The sequence below is a fragment of the Leptosomus discolor genome, chromosome 3 (genome assembly GCF_034619465.1).
Source record: "Leptosomus discolor isolate bLepDis1 chromosome 3, bLepDis1.hap2, whole genome shotgun sequence".
In the NCBI taxonomy this organism is placed as follows: domain Eukaryota; kingdom Metazoa; phylum Chordata; class Aves; order Leptosomiformes; family Leptosomidae; genus Leptosomus; species Leptosomus discolor.
Window position 1 is genome coordinate 80,342,061 of NC_141393.1, and position 27,345 is coordinate 80,369,405.

Below are 27,345 nucleotides of genomic sequence, written 5' to 3' on the forward strand. Positions count from 1 at the left end.
TGTGCCAGGGAATCCCTGTGCAGCTGGCTTCAGCTATGGCTTGACACTGGCACACCAACCAGAGGTCTTTTGAGCCCTGCTATGTTGGTGACAGGTAACAGTTTGGCACCTCTGCTGCTCCTTCACTGCTCCAGAGCATTGGGATCAAGGCTGTAGCAAAGATCTTAATATCAGGGTTCTACCTCTGTCCAACCTGCAAGAGCTACTGCAAGCTGTGAACCCACAAGCCATATGGGTTTGGTGGAGACTTTCAAGGTCTCTGCAGCAAAATTCCCTTAAGATGCCTCGCATCCAGAAGGCAGAGGCGAGAGCAGGCAGACTACCTCCACGGTCCCCCTCCTCCTCCCATGGCCTCTGGACATCAAGTGCCAGGGTGAGATGGGTGGGACAAACCACCTAGTACAGGTGGAGGACTTCTGGAGCACAAGGGAGCAAGAGCAGGTTAAAACAAGGAGACTCTGAAATCTGGGACAAGGACCCCAGAACTGGAAATGGGCAAGGACAGGATGTGCGAGCGACAGAGCGAGCTGGAGCTTGGAAGCTGCAGACCTGCTGTAAAAGAAGCCTCGCTGGCACACAACAGTTTTTCTACTAGTGAGTTTTGGGGTTTTCCCCCTAATCAAAATTCAGCCAACACTGAAATGAACATGCAAAGGCAGATGTCACGGAAATGCCAGCATTTTCAGTGCTGCTTGTGCCCATCCATCGCTGTATGAGCTCTGACTGCAGGAGCACAGGCTGCTCTTGGTCCAGAGGATACACTCTGGGCTGACCTGCTTTGGGAGGACTGGAGACTGGGTAACAAAGACGGTGGGTTTCTGTATGATCCCTGTCTCGTTGGCTGCCAAGGTTGATGGGAATGTAAGTGGGAAGGGCAGGAAACTTTACAAGGTGCCACTTCCTTCACGCATGCAGTGGAAGGCTCAACGAGCAGCCATGCTGCTAAGGAGCACTGCCAAGCCACGGAGGCTTCGTAGTGGCTGGTGTGATGCAGAGCCTGGTCTGACTCTGGGTTCGGAGGGGCTGCGTGGTTGGTTACGGTCAGGTTGGGCTCCTGCTCTGTCACCGAGCGAATGTGTCACCGCTGCGGGCAATGTGCGCTCTGTGCCCCCAGCTCTCAAAACCGAGAATAGCCCCAACAGCCGAATACGTGACACCCATTTCTTGTCCATGCATTAAGCAAGGACATGAAAACTTGCAGTGAAATGTGGTGGAAGCCACTTCAGAAGACAACAGTTTACCCCTGAGCATGCTATGATGGAGGATGCATATGTTCTGGTGGGAAGACAGTCTAGTTGAACGATGTCTATTTTAGGGGTTAGGAGTCAATAGTTGCACCAGTTCTGTTAAAACTGGAAAGTTCTGATTAAGAAGTGGTGCAAACACCTACAGACATGGTGTTTCTGTGATGGTAATAACACTGAAGACGTTGTGCTGTATCTACCCTGTACTGCAGAAGTAACAGATGTGCAGCAGCAATAAATTAGCTAAACACAAAATCAGGGATCTGTAGAACTGAGCGTTTCGGAGAGAATACTGCTTTCTAGAGGTAAGCATCTCTGAACTAATACCTAAATCTGAAGAGAGAAGTGATTTCTGAGTGCAGTCATGAATTATGCTGCTGTGAACAAGGCGTTATGCCCTGTCTCAATCTGTTTCATTCTTAGACGTGTGCTTTGCATAAACCAACACAGAAGTCACACCTGTCAAAAAATAAAAGAAATCCTAATGTACTAAATGACTACCCTTTACGTAGGACCTCGTCACACCCTTGCATATTGACAGAAATATCATTCCGTTAGTCCATTAGAAGTTTGAGGACATTTTCTTATGCCTGCACTCACAATTGCACCTACATGTGGTTTCAGGAAGCCTAATGTAACGGTCAGATTAAGTGCTTTCTTGCCTACGGCTATTTTAGTGGAAATCCTGGTAATGAAGACCTCAGAATAAGCATTTGTGTCAAAAAAGCATGTTTTCAGTGCTTCCACCCTGGAAAGGGATGAAGTAAGGGTCTGTGTTTCTCTTCTATTATTGATTATTTATTGTAGTTCTCACTAGAGGATAGAGGACTAAGCTTTCTCTCTCAAAATGTCGAACCTTAACCTTTGTGCAAACTTTCTGAAGTTAAGCAAGCGATGTGAAAATGGGCCACTGTGATTGAATAACGTTAATGTGGAAATAGTTAACTCCCACACAACACCGTACTTCACCCTCTGCAACACGGCTTGGCTCTGCAATGGTTTCACAGGTCTGTGACGCCTGTGCTGATTTTTGTGGTGGCTCTCCTATTTACAATTACGACTGTACTTAAAGAAACATCTGTACAGAGATAAGTAGTACATAACATCGACATGTAGATGCAGATGCTAAAAATGTAATTAGGCTTTTGTGCTGAGCATCTAGCTGTTTAGACTTCACACCCTAGTACCCATCATGGCTTTCAGAGGCAGATTCTCACCCTACCACAGGAGCTTGCTTTCTTTTCTCCCAGGTGGGTTCTCTTGCATCTGGTTGCATTAAGACACATTATGTGACTGCGTGATTCAGATCACTCTGTAACACTGACCCACCACCCTACGGCCCCACACGCTCTAACGTTCTCTGCCAGTCCTACTGTCACAGACTTCTAGCGTTGCAGCTTCTTTCCCCCTCACCGTGAGCTCGTTGCTGCTCCCTCCTTACCTACCAAACCTCTGTTGTCATCTTCCTTCTCATCCCTAAACCTCTGCTGATGATTTCGCTCCTCTTACGCTCGTGCTGCTGAAGTCTCCACACAGCACCTGGTGCTGGCACTTCCTTGTCCCTCTCTCTGAACCAGTGCCAGTCAGGGGCTCTAAGCTGGCAAGGTCAGCAGAAGCTGTTGGTCTGCCGTCACGTGCTGTACGTACCTCGCCTGTTGTGCCGATGCAATCCACCAAAAGAGAAATGCCTCCATGCTGATGGTCTGGATTTAAAAAAGAAAAAATACAAAAAAACCCCAACAGCGCCCCCAGGACAACCCACCTACTGAGAAGCATTTTCACCAAGAACTAACACCACCTTTGCTCACTGGCAGCCCCATTTACTACCGGATTCCAGTCTGAGACTCAGCAGCAAGCTGGTTTTCAATCACTTAATGCATGTTCCTATAGAAGGGTTTATTTTTAACAAGCATGCCTGGTAAAAGACACGCAAGATTTGCAGTTCTACTAGTTTGTAAGAACAGCTTCCACCCACACCCAAACCCCATGCATCTATGTCTTCCTTCGTGGTCCCAAATTAACCCAGAACTAGTCAGACCGCTTGGCTTAGGCTTCCTTGGACTGTCTCTCACACCCCCTTTCATCTTTTGCTACTGGAAGCATACTGACGTTCATTGCTGCTTTCAAACACGCTCCAGTTCTGCAAGACTTTAAAAAAAACCCTGTCAGTTGGTCTAATCCATCCACAGGGTCACAGGAAAGGACAACATCCTCCTGGCTCCTTTCTCATACAGCTGAGAATATTTCACTGTACCAGAGAGGTCACATTCTCTTCTCCCCGAGGTCAGCTTAAAGCCCCTGGGCTAACCCGGTGAGTTTATCGTTAGGGGGCTGCGCTGAGCAGCGCTGAGCCAGAGGATCTCAAACTCGCCGTCCCCGCAGTGCTCCTGTGCTGTGCTCTCCCAACACCTCCTGGGTAGCTCTGTCCCAACCATCGGCTCCCCTTTACATCTGTAGCCTCATCGTGTCTCCTTCGATGGGCGGGAAGGCTATAAATAGATGTCTAAGGAGACAGACGAAGTGGCCCAGATTCCTGGAAGACCTCAGCGTTCACAGTTGAGGCCAGAGCAAACGGCCTGCTTTTAGTCTCTTTTTATTTTAAAGTGCCTGGGCTCAACATACTTAACCATGTTCAAAATCAAGTCTAAAGGTTGCAGTGGGTACATATCTACAGATGTGACCCAAATCTGGTGGTGACTACTCATAAAAATCTGACCCAGTTCAGCTGCAACATTTGTTTGGTGTGGAGCCAAATTTACAGTATCAGCAACATCAAGGCAGAGCAACTGATACAGGAAAATATGCTCAATGAACTTTTATTTTTCTCCTTCAGCTCTGGGTAGGGTTAGGCAAACCAGTAAGGGAGGTATTAAAGCACGTATCACCAAGAAGAAAGTAAACGTATTGTGAAATTCAAACGCATGTTCTACCAGAAAGAGCTGTTTCTTTGCAAAACGGTGGGATGTCTGCCGTCACTTTCGGTGAAAGCCATGTTAGTCCCCAGGCCGCGAGTGTGGGTACCAGAAGCTCAGAGTCTATTTCTGGCTCCGCGTCTGACATAGTCCACGTGCCTGGATGAGTCACTCTGCTCCCCTTTCACTTTCCTTTTCTGTGAAAAGGGGTTACCTACCTTTGGAAAACGCTTTGAAATGGATGATGAAACTGCTAATTGATAATCCTCCTAAAGGAGTCCTCAAATGCTGAAGAGCTCACCTCACCACATGCAACTGTGCCATCAGAAGACCATTAGCTCAGACAAAAAAATTAGCAACTAAAATTAAGCACAATCCTGTGTAATCACTGATCACTTTGATCCACCTCCAGCAGTGAATTTATAATCTTGGTCTGAGTTCTGAAACTAGACAATTTCTTACAACAATTAGCTAAAAGTAGGAAAGCATCCTGTCTTTCAGCAAGAAAATCTTCCCCGAGGTTGAACGATAATGACTTTTGATAGGCAACAGCCTACAGAGATACAGGGGCTGTTATTTGGGGATTCCTATGTAGCAAGAATTCTGAACAAAGCTGTTACTACGCCCCATCACATTAGTTTTAAAAAGAAATACTGTACTTCTACTAAGGAAAAACATATTCTTGTGTTCACATAGTCTAACCTACTATGAACAATTTGGGAAGACAAGTGAAAATGTAGATATATTTTTTTTTTTTTCAAACAAAAAATTAATGGTGTAAAGTGTGTTAAAATCTCTGGGTACCAGTTGGTCATAATGAAATTTAACCCATCTTAAAATGAGAAGTGACTTTAATCCTAATTTTTCTTTTTTTCTTTTTTATTTTTTTAAAAATTCTTTTTTCTGCGTGTTTAGAAATGTTGAAGTGAAACACACTGACAATTCGGACACTTTTTCAAGTTGAGAAATTAATCAAAACCAACCTTTTCCTGCAGAGGTTTCATTTTCAACCAAGCAGGCCTCTTCTGATTAAAGAAGTTGCATAAAAATTCTTAATCATCTCTGCACAGGAGCCCTGCTGTAGCTGTTGGGCGATTCCTATCTACTTCAGCGACAAGTTTCGTAACAACCTATAGATGCTGTTGTAAGAATCATTACACGAGCATCTTTGTCGGTCCAGCAACAGCCGTCTGGCCCTGGGGCAGCGTCCTCCCGCCTTTGGTGCGGCCGCCCGCGCCAACGGGCACCAGCCCAAGGCTGGGCGTGAGCCTCTCTCGAGGAGCGAGGGAAGAGCCGGCCCGTTTGCTGTCCTGTGCCGAAAAGCTGAGCCCCGCAGCAGCTCGGTGTGTGGGCAGGAGGTGCAAGGCGGCCCTCGTCGGGCAGTGCCGTCCCTTCCTCGTCCCAGTTTGGGGTGCAGGGAGCCAGCGGGAGGGGTGGGAAGCCCGGTGGGGGGTGTCTGGGCTGTTGGGTGGGATCTTTACAGGGGCGGACAGGGAGCAGGCAGGAGGGTGAGCGCCGGCCGTTGGAATCGCCGAAGGGGTAAAGCGGAAAGGAATGGCCAGGCACTGGGACGGGAAGAATAGGAAAGATTTGGAAGAAAAGGGAAGAGGCAGCAACAGAGTAGAGATACGAAACAGGGTGGGGTGTCTGTAACTCTGATGGTGGCGATACCCGGGTGTGAATTTTTAGTAAATGGTTTTCAGTAGCACTAGGTACAGACAAAATAACCTCAATGGAGTGCTCTCTGTGAAATACTGAATTTAAAAGTCTGTGGCTCTTGGAAATGCTACTTCGCTAGCTCTTGGGCTAACCTGCAGGGAACTTCCTTCCTCAGTTTGTAGAGGAAATAAGGATGTGAAGATATGTATCTCTGCTATTGTGCTTCCCCACCCCCCCCCCCCAACACGCAGGCTGCTTAGTACTGGTGACTTTATCAGCTCTGCTTCAGGCATCATCTCTCTTGTAGTCAAGGTTATCAGATAGAGGTGAACTAGGAAAAAAAAGAAATCCAGCTTTTGACTCAAACTCTTACAAGTATAAATGATGTAACCCAGAATTCAGCATTACTCTTGCACAGATCTTTACAGAAGATCAGCAGTCAAAACCGGAGGTCAATGTGTTACCTTTGAATCACCGGGTTAAAAAAAGCATGTTTCTTTCAGCAAAACCTGCACAACAGCATTATCTTACAGTTGCAGACCGACAGAGAGCTTTCAAGGCAGCTAAATACACATGTGTAGCTATGCTTTTACTTTTTTTTTTTTTTTTTTTAACACTATGACAAATTTTGAACTGCAGAGATAAGGTGACAGCACCCTGCAAAGTGTGAAGTGTGCTTGACGGTTTAACTAAGAAACTAGCTAGCTGGTCTTACATATTATTTTTTTTCCACCATTAAAATGACCCCTTCTACTACTTCTGCAGGTCATTCTTTGCAGGACAGCACCACGAGGCCTTTTAGATAACTCACAGCGCTACTGCCAAGCAGAATTATTAATGGCATTGTGGACCAAATCTTGTCCCACACCAGCCCCTGCAGCGGGAGGAGGGAGGGCTTGCAGAGAGGCGCTAGAGCGGAAAGAGCTGTGGGTCCTGCTCCAGCCTGTCCCTGAAGACCCGGGCAGACCACTTCGCTCCCCGGTGCTCGAGCAGCCTTCCGTGACGTGGGGACCTGCTCCAGCAAACCGGCAGCCGGGGGCCTGCTGGCTGGCGAGGGGAGCTTCGCCCGGCTCCTGGCCCGCTCTCCTGCCTGCTCTCAGCGAGCAACACATGGGGGGCTCCAAGGCAGAGCCGCTCCGAGGCAGAGCGGCTCCGTGGCGCGCACAAACCACACGGGCCCAGCGAAGAGGCCTCGCTTACCCTCGTGGGTACCTCAATCAGCACAGGAACCCCTGCGCCGCTTTTTGGCAAACAAGGAGACCCATCGCGGTCCCGTAGCAAGGCTCCAGTTTAGCTCAAAGAGAGACAAAACTCAACAAATAAATAAAAAGCCTTGTTCAAATTAATCTCTCCTTTCTGGGAGCAGCCTCTGCTGATACAGCAAGCGAGCATAAAATCTAAAAGCATCAAATGGCATTTGCATTCTCACGAAAACAATGCCTGCACCGAGTTGAAAACGTTTCAGATTCATTCTTTGGAAACAATTTGTGTGATTTCTTCTGTTTTTCTTCAAGCGTGATTCTGTTTTTCTTCAGCACTGCTTGCCGCTTGGGGTGTGTGGTTTGACACTCAGCTTGTCAGTTTAGTATTTTGAGATTGTGAGTTTTTTGAAGAGGGCACATCTGTGGTTATAGAAGAAAAACAAGAAGCATCAGATGTTCAGTGCACAAAAAAGCAGAGCTTGGGAGGATCTCAGAAATGAATAGTTAGCAGAGATGACATGTATTTGACCCAGAGCTGTTGAGGGGTAATGTAGTATCTGTAAAATCACTTATTTTCCAAGTTTTCAAATGCCCCCTGGAGAAATTACCTTAATAAGGAAGACACATTTTAACTACGTTTCTCATTGTGAAATTTTATAATAAGCCAAGGATTTTAAGCAGCAAAAATATCTACTTTCCTTTTTTTTTTTTTTTTTTTACTGAGAGCCCACAGTTCAGAAAAAAAAGAATATATTAAAAATACTTTAAAGTAGCAGTTTTCTCTTCAAAAAACGAGATTGTGACTCCTAAACAAGGTACATAACGACCGAGGCAACAGTTCGCTCTCACTTGCATCAACAGGAGCTTTGTCGTCAGAGCTGTAAGCAGCGAAACTACCGCCCTTCTCGGAACAGAAGGGAGCGTCGGGACTGCAGCTTCATCCCCCACATCACTTCTTTAGACCACTCGGATACTGTGGCAAGAGCCGAGGAACAGCTAAGGCTGATGGATGTTTAACCAGTCTCTGGGCAAGAAGGACTAACGTCAGACCGCAGAGGGGTGTAAGGCTTAGGCAGGTTTCTGCCTAAAAGTGAACTGGATGTAAAACTTGCTCAAAAATCAGCAGCCAACGGGGTTTACAACAGTGCCTCTCTGTTAAAATGCAAGGATTATTCTAGCTTAACCAACTGCATTGTTACCAAAAGACAGTAATATTTTCAAACTTATTTTTTAATCTTTCTCTCCTGTACCGATATGAATTCACCCTCTCTTTTCAGGCTATGCAGGTACTCCACCAACACCACTTTGCTTGCACGGTCTCAGTGAAGTATTTTTAATATATTGCAGGGCTGTTCCTGCTTCAAGACCCTGTCATCAATTTGAAACACCCGGGTTTTGGGTTTTTTTTCCACACGAGAAGGGCAGGTATTCTGAAGTTACCTTCAAACACAGAATTCCTTAGTGATGTTTTAACATGTCGACTGCCAAAGTAACATAGCTATACTTTGAACTACTGCCAGCCTTGCTGAATCAGTACTAGCCCCAGATTTGTAGCCATTTGTTAAATTAACAGATCGGAAGTGTCTGCAAAAGGCTTTCTCCTGCCTGTGGATAGCGCCTGCAATACTGAGATGTTTACGGAAAATCCTGCTCAGTGGCAAATCCTGATAGGAAACGTTATCATTTTTTTCCATACTAGGCGAGATAGACATGCCTAACATATGGTTGCTATAAAAGATCTTAGATGAGTCAGATCTTAGCTGGCAGCTGTAAGCAGGGTTGTTCTGGCTTCTTAGATAATACTACCAATTATGATCTTTTTTGTTACTTAACTACTGTACTGTTAAATTATATTAACCTGATTTGTAGACACTCCCATTTGAGTAGAACAAAAAGGCAAGATTTACGATGTAAATCCTGATCTAAGTGTTTGCAGCTTATTAAAGCTGCATCCAAAGTCCTTCAAACTCTCCGTAGCGATGACTAATTCTAAACAAATTGCAGGACTCTCCAGGAAGCTGCCGCTGTCCCACTACGTGTTCAATCCAGTTACACACCCCAGGAAATTTAAGAGGCTAAAAAGTGCCAGAAATGGTATTGACGGGGCTTGCAATGCTGCAGGAGGTACCAGTCAGTAGCCCCACCGGCTTTGTTCTCGGAGCTTTGCATGCAGCTCCTGCAGGTCATCCCAGCACGCAAAAATGCGCTGAAGACTTTGCGCCTTTAAAGCACAGGCTACCAAGGCACTGTAGGGAGCGACTGCTGAGGGGGCAGCGCTCGTAGCGGCAAGACAGGGCTGCCTTATCACCAGCGTGTCAGCTCCAGCCTGTCCTTGGCGACGGGACTCCTCAGGGAGCTGTTGTCTTGGGGTAACTGCAGGATAGCACGGCAAAAGCAACACACGGGCGGACAGCTGAAGCGTGGCAGGGGCCACGCTGAGCGCGTTCTGCTGATTGATAAGCCTTCCTGAGCCCAGGACTTAAGTCTGCACGTTCAACCGCGGCGGCAAAGTCAGTGGGAACAAAACTTGGCTCACAGACCTCAGGAACACAGAAAGTTGGTGGCCTTTGCTCCTTTCCAGCCCTGCCGCTATTGTTAGTGCTGCCCCAGGCGTGACGAGGAGACAATTTTGAGGAGGATGCCCAAAAGGTATCTCACAATATTGCCCATTTGCCAGGGCAAGAACAGTTTAAAACACCTTGTGATTTTCCCCTCACTTTTCTTCTCGCTAATTATTACTCTTTTTGGCTAGTCTTGCCGATTTTTTTTCACAACTCCAGGTTGCCTTGCTCCTTGCTCTACAGCTGCAAGCAACCAAGGGGGAATGACTAACATTCATCACACGTGTCCAGATCAGCCACCGAGGCAATGTATGATTTCACTTGCTTTTTCGAAGCCAGAGCGCTCAAACGAGAGCTCTCTGAAGACAAAGGTTTCCAGCTCTGCCCCCCGCACCTCAGCAAATCCTGTTTAGCACCACAAATGCCACAGTTCACGTTCTACAGCGTCTTTCAGGCAGCCCACCTCCCAACGCACCGTCTGCAGCCTGCGCACAGAAGTGGTTCTGAGCTGAAGAGTCGCAAAAAGAAGGCTCACAAGAGAAGTCTCCAGCAATACTACTTTCTGCCTTTGCTAATGGAAGGCACACCCACTTCCTCTGACTCTAATCGGAGGACGACTGGCTGTCAGGTGGTAGAGAAATGCAGTTGAGAAACAGAGGTCTTTATAGGTGCCTGGCCCTGCCTTGTGTACCATCTGCTGCTTATGGAAACTTAAGAGAGGCTGATTCTGTGTTTTCAATATTTAATGCTCATTGGAAATGACAGTTCAGCGTTACCTGCTACCCCAGTGAGATCAAGCTAAACCCCACCCGCAGCACCGGCTGTTCATAAACAACTGCAGAAGTAAACAGTAAGTATGGAAAGCTTAGAGGCAAACTGTAGCACTAGAGTGTAACCTCCTGGACGTACTTTCAACACACTGGCATTATTTTGATTCCTAAAGACTGCCATCCGCTTTAATTCTTTTGCTTTGAACTCTCACAGGTTAAGAGCAAATTCTGTGTGAACCAGTGGCCATCAAAATAACCCAACAGCAGCATCAGATGGCGTAGAAACTTCCCGCTTTGCAGGGGCAGGTCCCCATTCAGTTTTGTACCACCCTTTACTACTAAATAAATTACTCCAGGGACAGCCAGTCTACTAGGGCCAAAGTTCTCAGCTGACTTCTGCTTGCTTTCTGTCTCCAGGGAGTAGGGGCAGAGGCATCAACACCACCCACTTCACACAGGGCACTAAGGTACAATTTGAAGAACCTAAATTTAAGAGCATTGGTTCTCTCCAAAGTAAATGGAGACAGGCAGGTACCTATGGCTGGATGCCTAAATTTAGAAGGCGTGAATACCACCTTCCTCTTCTCTCTTCCTTCTCCTTCTCTCTGATGCATCGGTCCTTTTCTCTGCAGCAGTTAAAGGTCAGATGAGACGTAACGTCCACCTGAGCTGCTCATCCCCTCTTGCATTTTGTACCGTCCAGATTCTCTCAGACCAGGGAGGGAAGGGTAGGACACGCAGGTTCACCACCAAGATTCACAGGACTGTTATTTCCCCCCCCCTGCCAAACCACAACAGGTGCCTCACCTTGAAACTACTCACTGAGACTGAAGAGTGAAAATACAGGTGAATCTTGTACGTGTTGTTTGGACGCAGCCTTTGAGGCCCCAGATGTGTGCGCCCTGCTCTTTGTCACTCCCTGCGTCGCTCTTTAAATAAAGACAGGGCAGATGTAACTTTCCAGTCCGGGGTTTAAACAGCAGCCCAGCCATCTCAGCTATGCTGCTCCAGGTTTACTACGGCACTTTTTCGTTTTGATGGTCTTCAATGAAATAAATCAAGCTCTCTTCTGCTCCTTTTAACGTAGAATTCTGCATTACCATATATAAGCATAACACGATTTGCAAACTTTACGAAGACGCAAGGTAATCTCTCTGAATACCTGACAATTTACAGGTTACATTATGACTCGACCACTGAAACAGTGACCATCAGGCGAACCATTCTGAATCCCCTTCTTCCCTCCAAAACCCAAGAAAAGTCAGCCAGCTTGGTCAATGGGCACAAAGAATCGAACAGCAGCAGTGAAGGGCTCTGCGCTAGGAAATTCAGTAGTACAGAGCGCGGTACTTACACTGCCAGTATTTACAGGACTGTGAAATGAACTTTGGTGTGAAAATAAGACACAAAAGCGTTTCCTCCATCCTTTTTTGGCCAGTACAAAGACTGCTTTGAATAACTTTGAACAATTCGACCTTCTCTGGTTTTATTAATGCTGTTTTCTTAGCAAGTTTAGTTCTAGGGATGTAATGAAGTAAACTCGGTAAGAAACCCCTATCTGCACTATGCAGGTGTATGTCCCACATTCCTCCTTTGACGCTGAGAAGCACGAAGAGGGCTGTTTAAACTAAAGTGTTCTTCTAGTCTTTACTACATCCATGATATAAGTCAGAAAAAAATAATAAAATCACCGTAGAAGTCTGGTTTCCCCCTTGCCATCAAAAGAAATGCATCACACCGTATTGGCCCTGCTGCAGGTCCACTGCCAGACAGGCGTCGGTGCTTTACACCGTCACGGCAGTGGACTCCTATAACTCGATGATCCTCATGGTTCCAAGCAGCCGATGGCTTTTCCAAGCTCACGCCCCTTTCATTGAGCTGTTCAGAAATAGAGGCTTATGTCCCACCTACCCTAAGCCCCAGATCCACCATGTCCCTACAGGCCTGCAGCTCCCGAGTCAGTCGCGATAATTTAGCCCGAGATAAGGCTCAAACCCACCGCTGACGCCGAGCGTCAGCTGTTCTCATCCGCTCAGCTAACACAGGCAGGAAAAACAGTGAGCGCAGCAGTAAGGCCACAAGGAAACAATCCGCCTGCAAACATAACCAAAATGAGAAGGGCGGGGAGGGGGGGGAAGTGAGCTGAGAAAGAGTAAAGTCTGTTAAAGATAGCTGTGGCAGAAATTAGCTTTCAGCTCATAAATGAGGTCTAGATTTGAACGTTTCTAAGAGCTAAACTGTTACAAAACATGGTCATAAGAGAACTACATAGATGAACTTAATTTTCTTGCTTCAGTTGTGCTCTTTGTACAACCAGTTAAAGCTGATAGTACGAAAGATCCTTTTGAGATGAGTCTACAGCCTTTCTCCTACTCAAAAGTAATGGGTATATGTATACTTTCTACATTTATTTACATGTGTTTTACTCGTATCTAAGGGAGATGAAATCATTAAAGTTAGGTGAAGAATATCCCTTCAGGGAATTTCCAGCATATTATAGAAGTCTTGCTTCTGGACTGGTGACAAAGGTGATGGAAGGAGAAAGATTACTCTGTTCTTTTAGGGCAAGGAAAAGAACGAGTGAGCTTACTACGGAGCAGCCAAGGAGGAGATGCAAAAATCCTGGAAGCTTACTTTTTTGAGCTGCTAAGGCAGAGAGCAAAAGCAGCGACAGTGAACCCTGACAAAGAGGTCTTTGGGCCTGAACCTATTCTTATTACAAGATCAGACATTTCTTACACAGTTAAGTGCTGAAGACCAAGCCTAAAAATAACTAACAAAAAAAAAAAATCACACCACTAAACTGACAGGAAGTGTAAAAACTTTCCAAATGAGAGCCTTCGAACCTGATGAAACACAGTCACATTCCCGGTATGATGGACGTGTGCCATGCCTTCTAGGTGAACTCAGAAGAGCAGCATTGTCAGGGGGCAGTTGAAATCTTTGATGCCCCAAGGTAAATGTACATGGAACAGAACCACGGCTTGCTCAGAATCTACAGTGACGTACCACCTAAAACCAGAAATCTGTTTAACTTCCAAAATCAGAAGCTGAGAGATATAAATTCAAGGTTTAAGTTTTGCTCAGAGTATCGTACCTATTACTCAGTCTTCTACAAGCTTATCTTCTGGCGAGGTCTTGTCCCTTCTTTGCATACGTATCAAGTAAAAAGTTTTCCATCATGGTACAAAACCAATGAACCTTCTATCCAGATTACATCATGCATTCTTGTGAATTTGACATCAGACACGCTCTGAGCACGACGGGTATTTTTTTCCTATTGCACACCTAGAAAAATGCACAGCTTTAACTCTGCGTTAAGGTTTCCCTCATTCTAAATTGTTGCTTTTTCAAGTTATACTGAACAAGGTAAAATACCCACTACGAGGTAAGTTCGGAAATGTCAAGCATCACCTAAATAAACTCTACTACAAAACAAAGCTTCCAGGGAAAAGCTGCATGGGCTTCTGCATGTCAGGGGCAATCATCGTATTTATCCTGATTATCATGAAGGAACTACATGGCAATAAACTAATGAAATGCAGAGTTCCCTTTTGGTGTCCAATTCCAGAAACCCTGGGTTTTTTTTTTTACACAGAGTTGCTGCGTAGCAGCCCTGGTCAGTCTTGCTTCAGCCTTAACCAGTGCTGGCATCTGCTGCAGACCAAGCACTGTCGGTTATGACTTTCCTCTCAAGTCTCTCAAAGGACAGTGTCCCATGAACTGAGAACTACGCAATAAACCCTATCATGGAGTCATTAAGAATTACCAGTGGATTAGTTTTAAATTGCATTTTATAATCAGTGACGGAAGCAATTCTAAACACACCCAGTCTAAACAACACAACTGTTTTAAATGAAATGACCACTGAAAGCCAAAAAGTCAGTCTTTCGTTCTTCAAATATCAAGTCCACATTAGTAACAACCAGAGGCTGTTTAAAAACAGACCAGCCCTTTCCTTAGGGGCAGCAAGATCAACAGGCTGTCGATCAGCCACCTTTGTGTACCGCTGTCACCATTCTGAAAGATTACTGCTCCATGACTTGGGTCAACAGGAAAAATGCCAGCAGCAGTGTTCTTCACACTCTAGGCTAATATGGTTTTTTTTTCCCCCCTCTCCTTCACCAATTCCTGTATATAAATTTTGGCTGAAAATTTCTAAGGCAAGAAAAAAAGAAACCAATCCAAATTCCTTTCTACTGCTTTTAAATAGACAGTTTTCAGACGATCCACCTTTTCTCTAGTCTTCACGCGTACCTCGAACAGCTGCTGTTACAGGCAGCTTCTCCACAAGACTTCCAAAATCTTGTTCATAGGAAGGAAATGAAAAAGCAGAAGTGAAAAAAGTGTAATTAATACTAAATTTCATTTTTCACTTTTAAAAATGTTCTGACAATCGAAGGTGTTCTTTTTTTCTCTGTGGCACTATTTCAGATAGCAGGAGATGTTAAGATGATCACCTTGTTCTGTAGGGAATAAAGAGGTGAGATCAGTAATGTTAAAACACTAATTACTTCACTACTATAACGATATATTCATTGAACCAGCTGAATATGGTCAGCATAAATACAGTATTTGCTCTTAAACTTTTCAGTCTACCCAGAATGCAAAATGTAATCTCAGAATTATGCAAAAAATACATGGCTTTCAGCTCAATTTTTTATCACAAAGACTGAACATAACAATTTCATTTTAATAATTAAAAAAAACCCTGCTGAGACTTGGGCATTGTAGCCACATGGAATTTTTTTTTTATAGTCGTAGTAGAGCTCGAGTAAAAATTCCTCCCAAAACTGCAGTTAACCAACTATATATTCTCAAAAGATGAAAGTGATAAGTAAGCAGTTGGCATTTACTGTAAGTGACAGAACGATGACACTCATTTCCATACCATATATATTTCTTTACTTTAAAATGTACTGTACGCGTTTTCTACTCCGGCTGATACGATCTGTAGTTACTGTGCATAGTTAGAAAATGCTGAAAATTAAAACTGTTGTTAGCTGGCTTACTTCTAAGACATGCAAAATGGCTTAAAATTGACTGACCACTCAAGCAGGCTGTCCTTTATAAATATCCTTGTTAAACTTTCCAGATCTTCTTTTTTGAAACGCAGCTCTTCCAGTAACGTCGTCAGGAACTGTGTGTACACTGGGCTCGTCTGAATATTCTTGAAAAGTGGGGTAACTCGTGACAACCTGGCAAAAAAGCGTCAAACAAACACATTTGATACAGAAAAATGACTTTTCACTGTCAGATGTAAAAAAGCAAAGTTGGTGCATTCGAACAACCGTACTGATGAAAGGCAGTTTATACCGTCACACCTGACTCATTACGGTACATACGACTGTATGTATTACAGGCAAAATGACCTGTACCAAAACAGGAATTTTTATTAAGACGTAGTAAAATTAATTCTTAAAAAATATAATTAGAAAAAAAAAAACGGCTAGTAGTTTGTATGCCTCTCATCAGTTGTATATTGATGCTATATAATACAGAAAAACAAAATTCAGAACAAAGTGCAAAAGGTTATACAATTACACATAAAAAAAGGAAAGATATCAGTCATCATTTTCTTAACAAAAAGCTCCCGAACATTCATACTGTAAAAGTTGTCTAGTTCTTTGTAGGAGTAAAATAGAAGAAAGCTATAAAATTCTATCTTAAAGTAACCAAGAAGAATATTTTAACTACAAATTACTAACAGGCCTCCTTGACAGCAGATGCACGTAACTGGTAAGTCACACGCTGTCAGACCTCAAAGACATTCAAGAGGGTCGCTGACTTGGACGATTCTCCCCTGCTCTGTGTGCCATAAACCACCCAGTACGTCCAGCCAGCAAACTCGTTTTGCTTTAAGCTGAGATTTCTCCCAACACAGAGAAGCCTCTCACAGAGGCATCCCGCATTATCATTAATTTCACTTGACGCACACGGGCACATGAGACACCAATTAAATTCTCAAATCGAGGCGCAACTGGAGTAAATCAGAGCAATCTGATTTCTTTGTTTTGACAGACTGTACCTTAAAGCAGTTTAAATTATACTTCTTACACAGTGAACTTTTCACAAATAAGTGCCTTTAAGAAAGCTGGACGAAACTAGAGCAAAGCTAACTCAATCTTGAGAAGTTTTTATAGGGGATATTAAACTTCAGTTTAAAAGCTGATACAGTAGCCAAGATTTGCTATAGTGAAACTATTTTCTGGTTTGGTAACAAAATTAAGTGCTTAAAGTCTCCAAGTGCCTGCAGCCTTAGAGTGCTTCAGAAAAACAAGAGAATCAAAGCGGGGGGTGAGAGGGAGGAAATTGTATTTCTGAATTCAGCTCATGAAGTTTAGCTTTAAAATTCAAACAATACTTGGCCTTTCAAAATTCGCTATTTAGCAACACCATTTTACAGAAAAATCTTCCATTTGGGCCTGATTTTCTGAACTGATGAGGAGATGGAGATCATCCAGTTTCCATCGTTTTTACAAATTACAGTCAGAGGAAGCTGAAAGTAGTTGCCAACTGGGAGAATAAAGTATATACATGAGAACAGACAATGGAAATAAGCAGGGCATTAGCGCACATCCCCACAGAGAGCGTTATCTCATCTGAAATCACGGAAACTGCAAGGCACACATTACTGTAGATTGCATTTAGTTCCAGAATCAACAAGAACGGCAGCAGAAGGCACAACCTTCAAAGGATCCAAAGCCAAACACGCGTAGTGCTGCTGCTAAAACGCGCTCCTCGCTTTGGAAGGAGCTATCACCACGCAGATCAGCTACACACATGAGATCTGTATGGAGACGAGGCGAAATGTTGAGCTGGCTGTTTTCACTTGTGCTTTAATGTTATCTGAATCTATTTTTATCCTGAAGCCCCTTCTTTTTCTCATAATTCTATGTCAAAATATTGCGAAGGTAGTAACAGCTGAATCTACTTCCCAAGCACAAATGTTAAAAAAAAAATCTTTAGCGAACGAAAGCAAGCATTAAAGCTTATGCTCAATGTTAAGTAACTTCAACACCAAACGTTATGGGCAAGATCACGTAACAAGAACGGATATCGCAGCCACAGCTACTTCATCTCCAATACTGTATTTAGTTAAATAGTACCGTTGACACCACATAGGAAAGAGTTATTTTAGAATGTTTGTGAATTAATGGACTTTTAATAAAGAACTCAAAGTATTGTATAGCTTCCTAAAAAATTCCCAGCTCAGCCTTTAAGTGAGTCACTACTGAGGCCGATCTCCCTGCAGTCATTGGTATCAAGACCATCTCCACTGGTAGGAAGCTGCATATTAAAAAAGATTCTTTTAAATTAAGCAAAAATAGTGACAGAAGACGAACAAGGGATCTTATAAGACATAGTAAATAGTCCCTGAATACAAAAATAAATTTACAAAAAATTTTGATTAATAAACAGACTTTTAATGAGTTAAATTATTTTCCATTTCTTTTTGGATTCCATTTCAGTACGTACACCTAGCTAAATATTTCAACCATCGAACACTGACACTTGGTGCAAAGGACTTTACGAGATGCTCCAAGGACGGACCTGGTGTGGAAAGAATCAGACCTAAGCACAAACGCTGCTATATAGACCTGCCACCAAAGAGAAGTTGGATTTGCCATTTTTGGACTGAGGCCGCTAGGTTTGGCGATGTACTTCACGACAGACAGGACTGAGTTGTTTCTCTCCTGGTGGCAAGTATAGCAGCGACTATTTGAACTGGTGCTGCTGCCCGGGGTTGACAATCTGGAGGTTGATCTTTGCATTAGGAGGCTTTATCAGCGGGGGAGCAGAGGAAGGGCTGACAGAGGATCAGAGCACTAGCCTGGAGACAAGGACAGCGGGAGAACGGCCTGGAGGTGCGCTGTCACGAGGCTTCGATTCGCCCTTCTCCTCAGGATTCAGCGGGTTATGTATGAAGAGTGACCGGTGGCACGAACAGCCATGACTCCCCCCTGGCTGCTGCCGGGCGGCTGTTGTGCTGCGGAACACTCGCTTGGCAATGCTGTAGGTTTACACGCATTTTTAGCTGAATTTTCCTCCTCCTTGGGCTTAAGAGGATGTTACTAAGGACAGAAAACCTGCACAGTTTTAAGTAATATTCTAAAACTAACATCTTTATACCATGAAGCTCACGTGTTAAGAAATCTGGCTTTTTATATATATACGGAACTGTGATATGACACAGTTTCATGAATTACAAACATGTCCTAACTATCAGGCCCTGTTTAAGACACTGTTTAAAGGGTAGCTATTAGAGCCCACACCAAGCAAGAAAAAGCTATTGCTATTGCCAGCAAAACTGCCAGGCATTAAATATTCAGAAACAAAGTTAAAAAAAGACAAGATGTTTTAGCTATGGATCAATTTTTTTTCCTTACCTGAACTTTGTTTAAAAACTAATTAAGCTGATAAGCAGGAGACTAAATCAAAAAGTCATTTCAGAGAGGCATGTGTAAGTTTCTAGCAATTAGTCAAAAATTGCATCTAGATGGGATGTGTTAAACATTTATGAATATATGTACAAACACCTTAATCTTGGAAAACTGCGTCCTTTTGGCACTGAAATGATGCTTTAAGTTGCCATTTGAAAAGCTGTTATCATCGAGTACCTTTCTGCTTTTCAGTGGCTGTTGGAACAGAAGCAGCAGCTTTTGTCTGCAAGAGGAGCAAGCACAAGTTATTTGCACCGAGTGCTAAGTTCCACGCTGAGTAACACTGGTCCCAGGTATATCCAAGGCACTGCACAACAGAGCACTAAGGGCTGTGCTCTCATCCCTGCATGAAATGCTAACTGAATTAAGCCGTAATTGTATGCAAATAAGCCAGAGCAGTATTTGGAAGCAGTGTCTTCAAGTCATGGAAAGCTGCAATGACTCTATCTCTGAGGAAACTACCATGACTAATTCCATTTAATGATATACAGGATTTCAGTTCGAGGATCATGGAATTGCTTCGAAACTCTGCAGCATCTTCAAAAGACGTAGAATATAAACAGGAAATAGGATACGTGGCACCACACTCATAACAACTGGCTAAGGCAACAATGGAAAGAATAATACAAATTCTGCTTTTCTGTTACTTCTTTCAGATGTTGCAGCATTCGTGTGGAATAAACTTTTGGGAATAAAGTCAAATAAAAATAAGAAAAGCTAAAGGATTAAGTGATTTTAAAACAATCACCTACAGAAGCACACGAACGTAAGTGTTACTGTCCGAGGTTACAAGCCCCTGCTTCAAAGGCTTGCCTTCAGCATGCCCGTTAAAAGGCAATGTTCATGCTCAGCTCATGGAAAAGAGGACAGTATCTATCAGACTTCATGAAACAGTGTCGTTTCCTGCACACCCACTTACACCATATGGTAAACAGTTCTTTGTAAAGTTTAAAAAGTGTTAAAAATGTCAAACTGTATCTGATTGATAAAATTCATATTTGCTGGCTATTCCACACATGTTACATGTTCAAGAAAAAAAACAAAAAAACCAAACCTGAAATCCATGTGAAGACCAAACTATTATTATCAAGCTATTAAATGACATCTGGCTACTGCAAAATGTTTACGTAGTTTCAGCGCTTCAACTCACGACTCAAGCTTTCTATGAATTAGTCGCCTTACAAAAACATTGGACAAGTATATTTAGGAGTTTAACCTAAATGAAAATTAATTTTAGGAGTCAGTAACATTATATGGAGTAAATTCCATTAGCCGGTATGGTAATGTGCACATTCTTACATCTATGCATCCCTTAACCAAGACAGCTGAACACATTCAGAAAGACAAGGGCGGAGTATTATTTTTATGTAGTTAAAAGCACTAATTAGCACTTTCTATCCAAAGGTGTGAATATCCTTTCTAAAAAAGAAAAAGTCCTAATTGTATAGCACCATCCTCTCCTCAGATACTAAAACTCAGGAAAACCTTTCTGGACTTTTTGTTTAAGATGAATTCTGTGATTCTCTCTAAAAAAAGTTAAATTTTCAAAGCCACCACTGTAATATCAGTCACTAACAGCTCTCTGAAATAGACGCCTGAAAGCAGGGGTGTGAGAACACAATCACCCAAGAGCTGGGTTTCTTTTCATTCCCCAAAATTCGTCGCTTGAATTTACATGAAAAGCACTGAGAATTTGAGCGCACATAAATTTACCCAATTTCATACAAAGCACTTGTATGCTTATGAAGAAAAGCCACATGCCTGTTCTCAAAAAGAGTAAAAACAAACTTCTCCTAAAAAAGACAAGTATTGCCAGTCTTCCTAACTTTTTCTAACAGCAGAAGCTTAAAAACGTAAAAGCCAACGATCGTGGCAGAAGCCATGGATCTGAACACAGTGATTTCAGTCCCTTACCTTGTTCCGCGTGCTTGGATCTTGAACAAGAACAGAATTATGAAGCAGAGCGTCAGACAGACAAGCACAACCTGCCCTTCCGAAGAAAGCTTTGGAAAATAGGATATAAATTTTTGCCGGTTACAGGCATTTGAGAACTGTGAATAAGTCTCTTAACATAACCATCACAACATAAAAGGTTTTTCTTTTGAGTTCTCTCCATTTCTTTCTACCTTTTGTTTTACGCACTTAAGACTTAATTTTTTGAAGATCGTAACCAGGATGACTGACACCCATTGCTCCACCAGAACGACGGAGTTGCACTAACGATCACAAAAGCTTCTTGAATGCTCATTTCAGAATACAGAAACGAAGCAAGAGCTGGCAGCAGCCATAGGCAGCACCTTTTTTTTGCCCTTCCCCAACAAAAGCACAGACACAGACTGTCGTGTATGTGCTACAGGGAGGGTGCCAGCGCGCCTCTGATCGAGGTGCCACCCACAGGCTCTTGCTAAGGGTCCCTACCTGCAAGAAGTCCAACGCGTTTTTTCGCTGTCTTTGGACGGTCGCAAACTGGACTATGGCTCCGAGCAATCGAGTCCTCCCATCCCACAAGCGTTTCAGCCGAAGGTCTGGAAGCACGCGCTACGCACGCTTAACGAAGAGTGAAAGTGCTCACGAGCCTCTACCATCGGTTCAGGCGAGCTGACGTAGCTACTAGAGGTTCTGAGAGATCCATCAGCCATGCCAGCCACGTGCCGTTAGCACTGCGCTGAAGCACGTCTGCTCCGCTGCTACGACAAAGTCACGTCACGCTGGTAACAAGGAATGGCTTAGGAGAAACAATGCTAAACCATGCAGGAGACACTCCGTGGAGCGCCTCTGATCATCACCTGTCAACTACTCCCAGAAAGCATTGAACAGACCCCTATCTGAATACAAAACCCCTTGATACTACAAGTCTTCCAGGGTATTGCCAATATTCAGACACAAATGAACAATATTTTAACGGAAACTCTACTAGATCGAAGCGTGTTGCTGGGATCTGGCAAGGGCTGGTTAGCGATCCAGCGCTCTTTTTGTGCCTGTGATCACATGGCTCGGAGAGCAGACAGCTTACGGAAGTCTACGTCTTTAACTCAAAGCAGGGAACACCACCATCGCGTGGGTCACAGAAAGTGAAAATTCATTTGGAAGCCTGTCAAATTTCCATTCAAAACTCACACTTGCAAGGCTATTACGAGTCAATTCTGGATTTGGAAAAATGAAGTCATGAATGAATCATTAATTGGTACTTGGAAGAATTAACTTACAAGGCCAGAAACACACATGATTTCCAGCTTTCCCCCCTCCACGTATTTTTTTGTAAACATTTGGGGCAGCATTACCTAAATATCAACTGCTTTTGAGATTTACAAAAAGTATTAACATGCTCTTCTTCCCAGCTCTGTACCCACCTTTTTGAGACAAAATCATGAGGGAAATCATCTCTGATGGCTTCTGTAGGGCATGAAGGACTGGAATGGTACCGTGTGGATCAAAACAAGCCATGTGCAGCAATGCCCATTGGCAAGTTGCAGGAGAGGGATTGTTTGTCAAACTGACCCAGTGGAAAGCTGGTGAAAAGGCGCTCGCTCGCCCGAGGAGCCCTGAACAAGCCCTTCTGCACCGGACACGTGGATGGCCAAGCTGAGCACATCGTACTCCTTCCTGCACCAAAGGCAAGTTATAGGACGGCACCAAAGAGGATGCCGTGACTTAGACAGGAGCCCCTGAGGGTGCTTCAGTAACACAAGGTACTTTAATTTCATCAACAGCCCAAGACTCCTTCAGCAGCGGATTTACTCCTACAGTAAATTTCCTACTCCTTGCACTGCCAGTAGACGAGAGAGTACAAAACCTCACCCACGGATTTAAATAACCTTTTGAGCATACCTCAATAATATAACCTTTATATTATATATAACCTTTATATTATATATATATATATATATAAATATATAACCTAAATAACCTTTTGAGTATCACCCTGCAGGTCATTCTCAGTAATATTTCATCTTATTTAGTGTTAAAAACCCTCTAGAAAGACACAAAGCCATGTTAAGTGAATGAATGGGGACAACCATGCCGGTATAAGGTGTTCTACTGAATCAACAAACAAGGACTGGGGTGTTTTGGTTCTGTGGGTTTGTTTGTTTGCCTTTTTTAATAGTTCAAATATATTTGCACTACTCTTATGTTACAGATTTGATGGACTTAGCAATGCAATAAAAATGTTATTAATCAGAAATGCCATTCTTTTAATATAGCAGTTTTATAGAATACAGTCTTAGCTTTCATTTTAATTGAGTTCCTATGAAGGAAGTCTCCAATACAACTGATGAAACCAAAGCAACTGTTTTAAGACAAATGGCTAGACTGAGTCAATACCACAAGTGTGACAGCTCAGCAATAAAACTCATTGAAATAGATGTGCACTGCAGCCCGGAGACCATCTGCCTGCACATGTAACTCTACCTTAATTCGAGGTAGAGTCCCTCACTGACAGTGCATCGCCAGGTACAGAACACTTGTCTTGGGACAGCTTTTTGGTCAGTAAAGTGTCCTAAATCACAGCAGGGATTTCCACAGTCCTTAAAGCACAACGATCAGGCAAAAGTTAGTATCGGACAGAAAGCTGGCCTGCAGCACAACATGAGTGTAGTTGTCAGTTAAAGACGCAACACCAGGAGGCTTCAAAAAAATTATAACCTTTGGTATAATTAAGTGGTTACACAACCATACTGTTTTAAGGTACACCCAGAAATTAGAAAACATTACAGCCTCAACTTATGTAGTTCAGCTGTTACGCTCACAGTTTCACCTAAAACCCCCCACTTGTTTCTTATAACTTTAGTTTGAGCACGATTTAAAAAGCTCAACATTTAAAAAAACGCTTAAAAGCAAAAGGCTGTCTCTAGAGTGAATGTTTTCCATTAGAAGACATTAATATTTGACAGACAATATTGAACTGGAAGCGTCTAACTTACAAACAAGATGTAGAAGCATTTAAATAAATCTCTGGAATTAAGTCTTCTTTTAAATTAAACGATCCTAGTGCCAAAAAAAATAATGATGATCAGTGTCATTTGCAACTCTGAAATTAAAGCAACCTCTAACTTGGGGCCCTTTGTCAGCATACCCTATCAGGCAAAGAGGGAAGTCAGCATTCGGGGGCAGTTTTCTTGACTCTCCCCAAATTTATGCCTATATTCTATTTTCTTAATGAAAGATAAAACACCCTAAAGCCCACAGTGTTGAATGATAACAACTGACAGAAATAAACAGGCAATTTTCTAACTAAGGAAAAAAAAAGCTGCTTTGGTCTAGTTTTAAATATAGCCTGAAGATCCTATTCTCATCGTAAAGACAAGAATTTTGTAGCTAAAGTGCAACTTATGTTTTATTTATTTAACTTCCTTTCATTATTGTGTACTGACTTGTCCACAGAATCCAGCACAGGCACTTTAATCCCCTGATGGCAACAGAAACTAAATTATTCATAGTTTAAAATTTTTGTCCACTACATCTAAATCAATGCCACAAACACTGATTCAAAATCAACGACTGGAATTCCTACATAATCCAAGTATACGGCAAAACTTGAGGTTCATTCCAAAGTTAACTTTGTTAATTGTTTCCACTACCTTCATTTTCCCCTATGCATCTTCTACAAGACTGTTCAAGCAAAATGTTCTCTTTCGTACATGCTGATGTATATACTTACACAAAATACCTATTTTTCTTCCTTTAAAGTTCAACTTCCTCACACGCTTTTCATATAGTTGGTGTCCAGTCATAAGTCAACTTCCATTCCCTTTTAATGGGGCCAAAATTCCACTTGTGGTGAGCTGGATGGACACAGGTAACAGTAAAAGGAAAGCCCGCCTACAGCAACAAGGGTTTATCTAACCACTCGATAAAAACGCTTAACACCACCAAAAGAGACAACCAACTTGCTTCCCAGCCCCCTTTTTTCTTCCTTTTTCCCCCCCCCAATCACTTACTTGTATCCAAACAGACAACTGGCAATTCAGAACACAATCCGGGGCGCACCCAAAGCTGCACCAGCCCCAACGCCACCGCGTGCCAGGAGCTGGGTCAGGCCCACGGGACCAGCCCGTGCGGCCGAGTTCCCTCGTGTCGTACCACCCTCTCCTCGCAGGGGCTCTGGAGGCCGAGTGACCGTTTGCAAAATACTTCGCTGGTTCTACTCTAACAGACCACACCAGAGCTCATTCTTTGTTGTTCCATGAAGCTGCACCAGGGCATTTTTGGAAAGGCACTCCGCTGTTTTCACTCTGCTATTGCAGGGGAGACGTGTCGAGGCAACAGGCCTGTAGCTACCTTGTCAGGTGCAGAAACTGTTTACTTAAAGTGGATTTAATAAAATGCAGATGTTCTGGATCCTTGTACTTTTTTTTTTAACCTAACGAACAAACTATTTGCATGAATAGCAGGATGTATTGTTTATGCCACTTTTTTCCTCTCCCCTGAAAGTTAAGGATCACTGCATCAGCTGCCAGCTGTTATTTATAACAGCCAGCTGTATAAATTCAAAGATCCTGCAATGAAAAAGACTTTATAATCATGCTGCACTGGTACAAGAAGATACAGAAAACAAAAAAAACTCAAGCAAGTTTAGACTGTCCTCAAAATATTAACTTCTGTAAGACAGATGACCTTTGACTTTTAACAAACGACAAGTAAACCACTTTCTTACATATATATAAAAAATTCTATTTTAAATCATTAGATCAGTAATTAATTTTACAGGCAAAGTAAAAGCCTAATGCAAAGGGACCTCCAAAATAAGTCTGAAAACACAGAATGAGTTCAAAGAAACCATGGTGAGACATTTCTTCAAACGGTGTAACAATTCAGTACAGCCATTTAGTGCTATTTGTGTCAGTTCTGTACGTGGTGTGCTTGAAGACCACATGCCTTAGAATGTGCACTGTAGATACAAATAACTGAAAAAATTAAATTAAAAACGCCTCAAAAATAAACATCTGAAACTCTCAGTTCATGTAACTCATGTATTTTACCACAACACAATTAATTATATAATACAATGCTTCTCGGAAAGTAATTAGCAAATGGCATTTCTCACTATGCCCATACAGCAACGATTTCTATTCAGCTGAGATTACAAGTCCATTGCTTTCTACAACTACTTTAACCTTCGCAATGCAAGCATCAACACTGTTGCCTCTCACACAGCGTCACTCCCACCAAGTTCCTTCCGAGCAAGTTTCCTGACCTCCTACACGCACACATGAACCGAAGTCAGTTCCCTCGGCAATCGTCCAGGAAAGGAATTACACATTTCAGAACATTCAGCAGGTGGAAAATGACGTCACATTCCCCGCAAGCATTTGCCAGCGTTACGCTGATCCTGTAACACTAAGCAGTTGGCTTCATGAAGCGCTCGTGGATCACTGGATTTAACCCAGGCTTAGCCTGTCTAATGAGAAAGGCGGCAGCCAACACTGGAAATACTTTGATGTTATGATGCCAGTGACAAAAATTCAGGGACCCATGACTCCTTTAAAGCTGCAGTAATAATATGTAATGGTTCTATTTGCCTCCTGTCACAGTGTTATTTAGGAACTCTTTATTTTAAAACTACTACCGAGACTGCCATCAACACAAACACCACATAGGTCTGGCAAAAAAACAATTACTTGGGCTATCAGATGCAAAGCAGAGTTTCCAGTTTTATTTAACGGGGGACTGGAAACACCTCTAGCCAGACAAGACGAAGGAAGTACCAAAACCAGCTCAACGACACCTAAGGTTTCTTGTCCAGAGTACTCTTCATACAAAGTTTAGCTCGATCAGAGAGTGTCTCATCATTTTGTGTTAACAGACATGACTGCAGGACAAAATTTTTAAAAAACCCAAATGGATTATGGTGCCCACCTCTGCGTTCCCATATTCCAAGTTATTACTACAACATTAGTTCACAGACATGAAACACCAGAACTTCTGTAACACTGTGTGCCATGTAAAGCACTTACATGCACACAGGGATTTGTTGCAGAAGGTTTCAGTTTAGCTTACTTATCTGCATAAAGCCAAGGCAAAAAACGTTCACAATACAAACCCAGAAGAAATCACTATCAGCTGTTTCTCTCTAACAAATCTAAGTTTCCTAGGTACACATTTCAAGGACAGGCTTTGTTTAAAGAGCTCCCTTTATTTGAAGTCTGTTTCCTGCTAACCAGCTGACAGATCAAAGGTACTTCTCAGTCCCATTTTGTTCCCGTTTTTCCCTTTTTTTCAGCTTAGTCAAAAATTTAAATTTAACAAATTTAAAATTTATTTTAAAACTGACCCTTTCATCCTTTTCAGTCTCCTACTCCTCACTTTTCACTTTCCACAAAGTTTTCCTGTGACAGCTCTCAAACACTGGAACCTACGCCACCGAAGCCTTTGGGTTATTTAGCTACATGAAACTAAGCACAGGTATAAGTCTCTGATTAATTAAGATTAAAAAATGCTAAGATGTACACTTTTGAGAGCCTGAACCTGTTAAGTACTTCGTCAAATATACACTGTTGCATAAATTATTGTGCACATATAGTGGGACAATGTAATACCTAAAAGATGCCTTTA

The 27,345-nt window shown here is 43.0% G+C and overlaps 1 protein-coding gene across 1 annotated transcript in view; it reads right to left on the bottom strand.

Annotated features, from left to right (window-relative positions):
• Positions 1-13,254: 13,254 nt before the first annotated feature.
• Positions 13,255-27,345, bottom strand: part of RPAP2 (RNA polymerase II associated protein 2) — a 42,256-nt gene continuing 28,165 nt past the window's right edge. The window contains exons 12-13 of the mRNA XM_086463059.1: positions 15,397-15,546; positions 13,255-13,360 (exon numbers count right to left, since the gene is read on the bottom strand). Coding sequence (XP_086319185.1) covers positions 13,255-13,360; positions 15,397-15,546 — 256 coding nt within the window. The remainder of the gene's footprint in view (positions 13,361-15,396; positions 15,547-27,345) is intronic.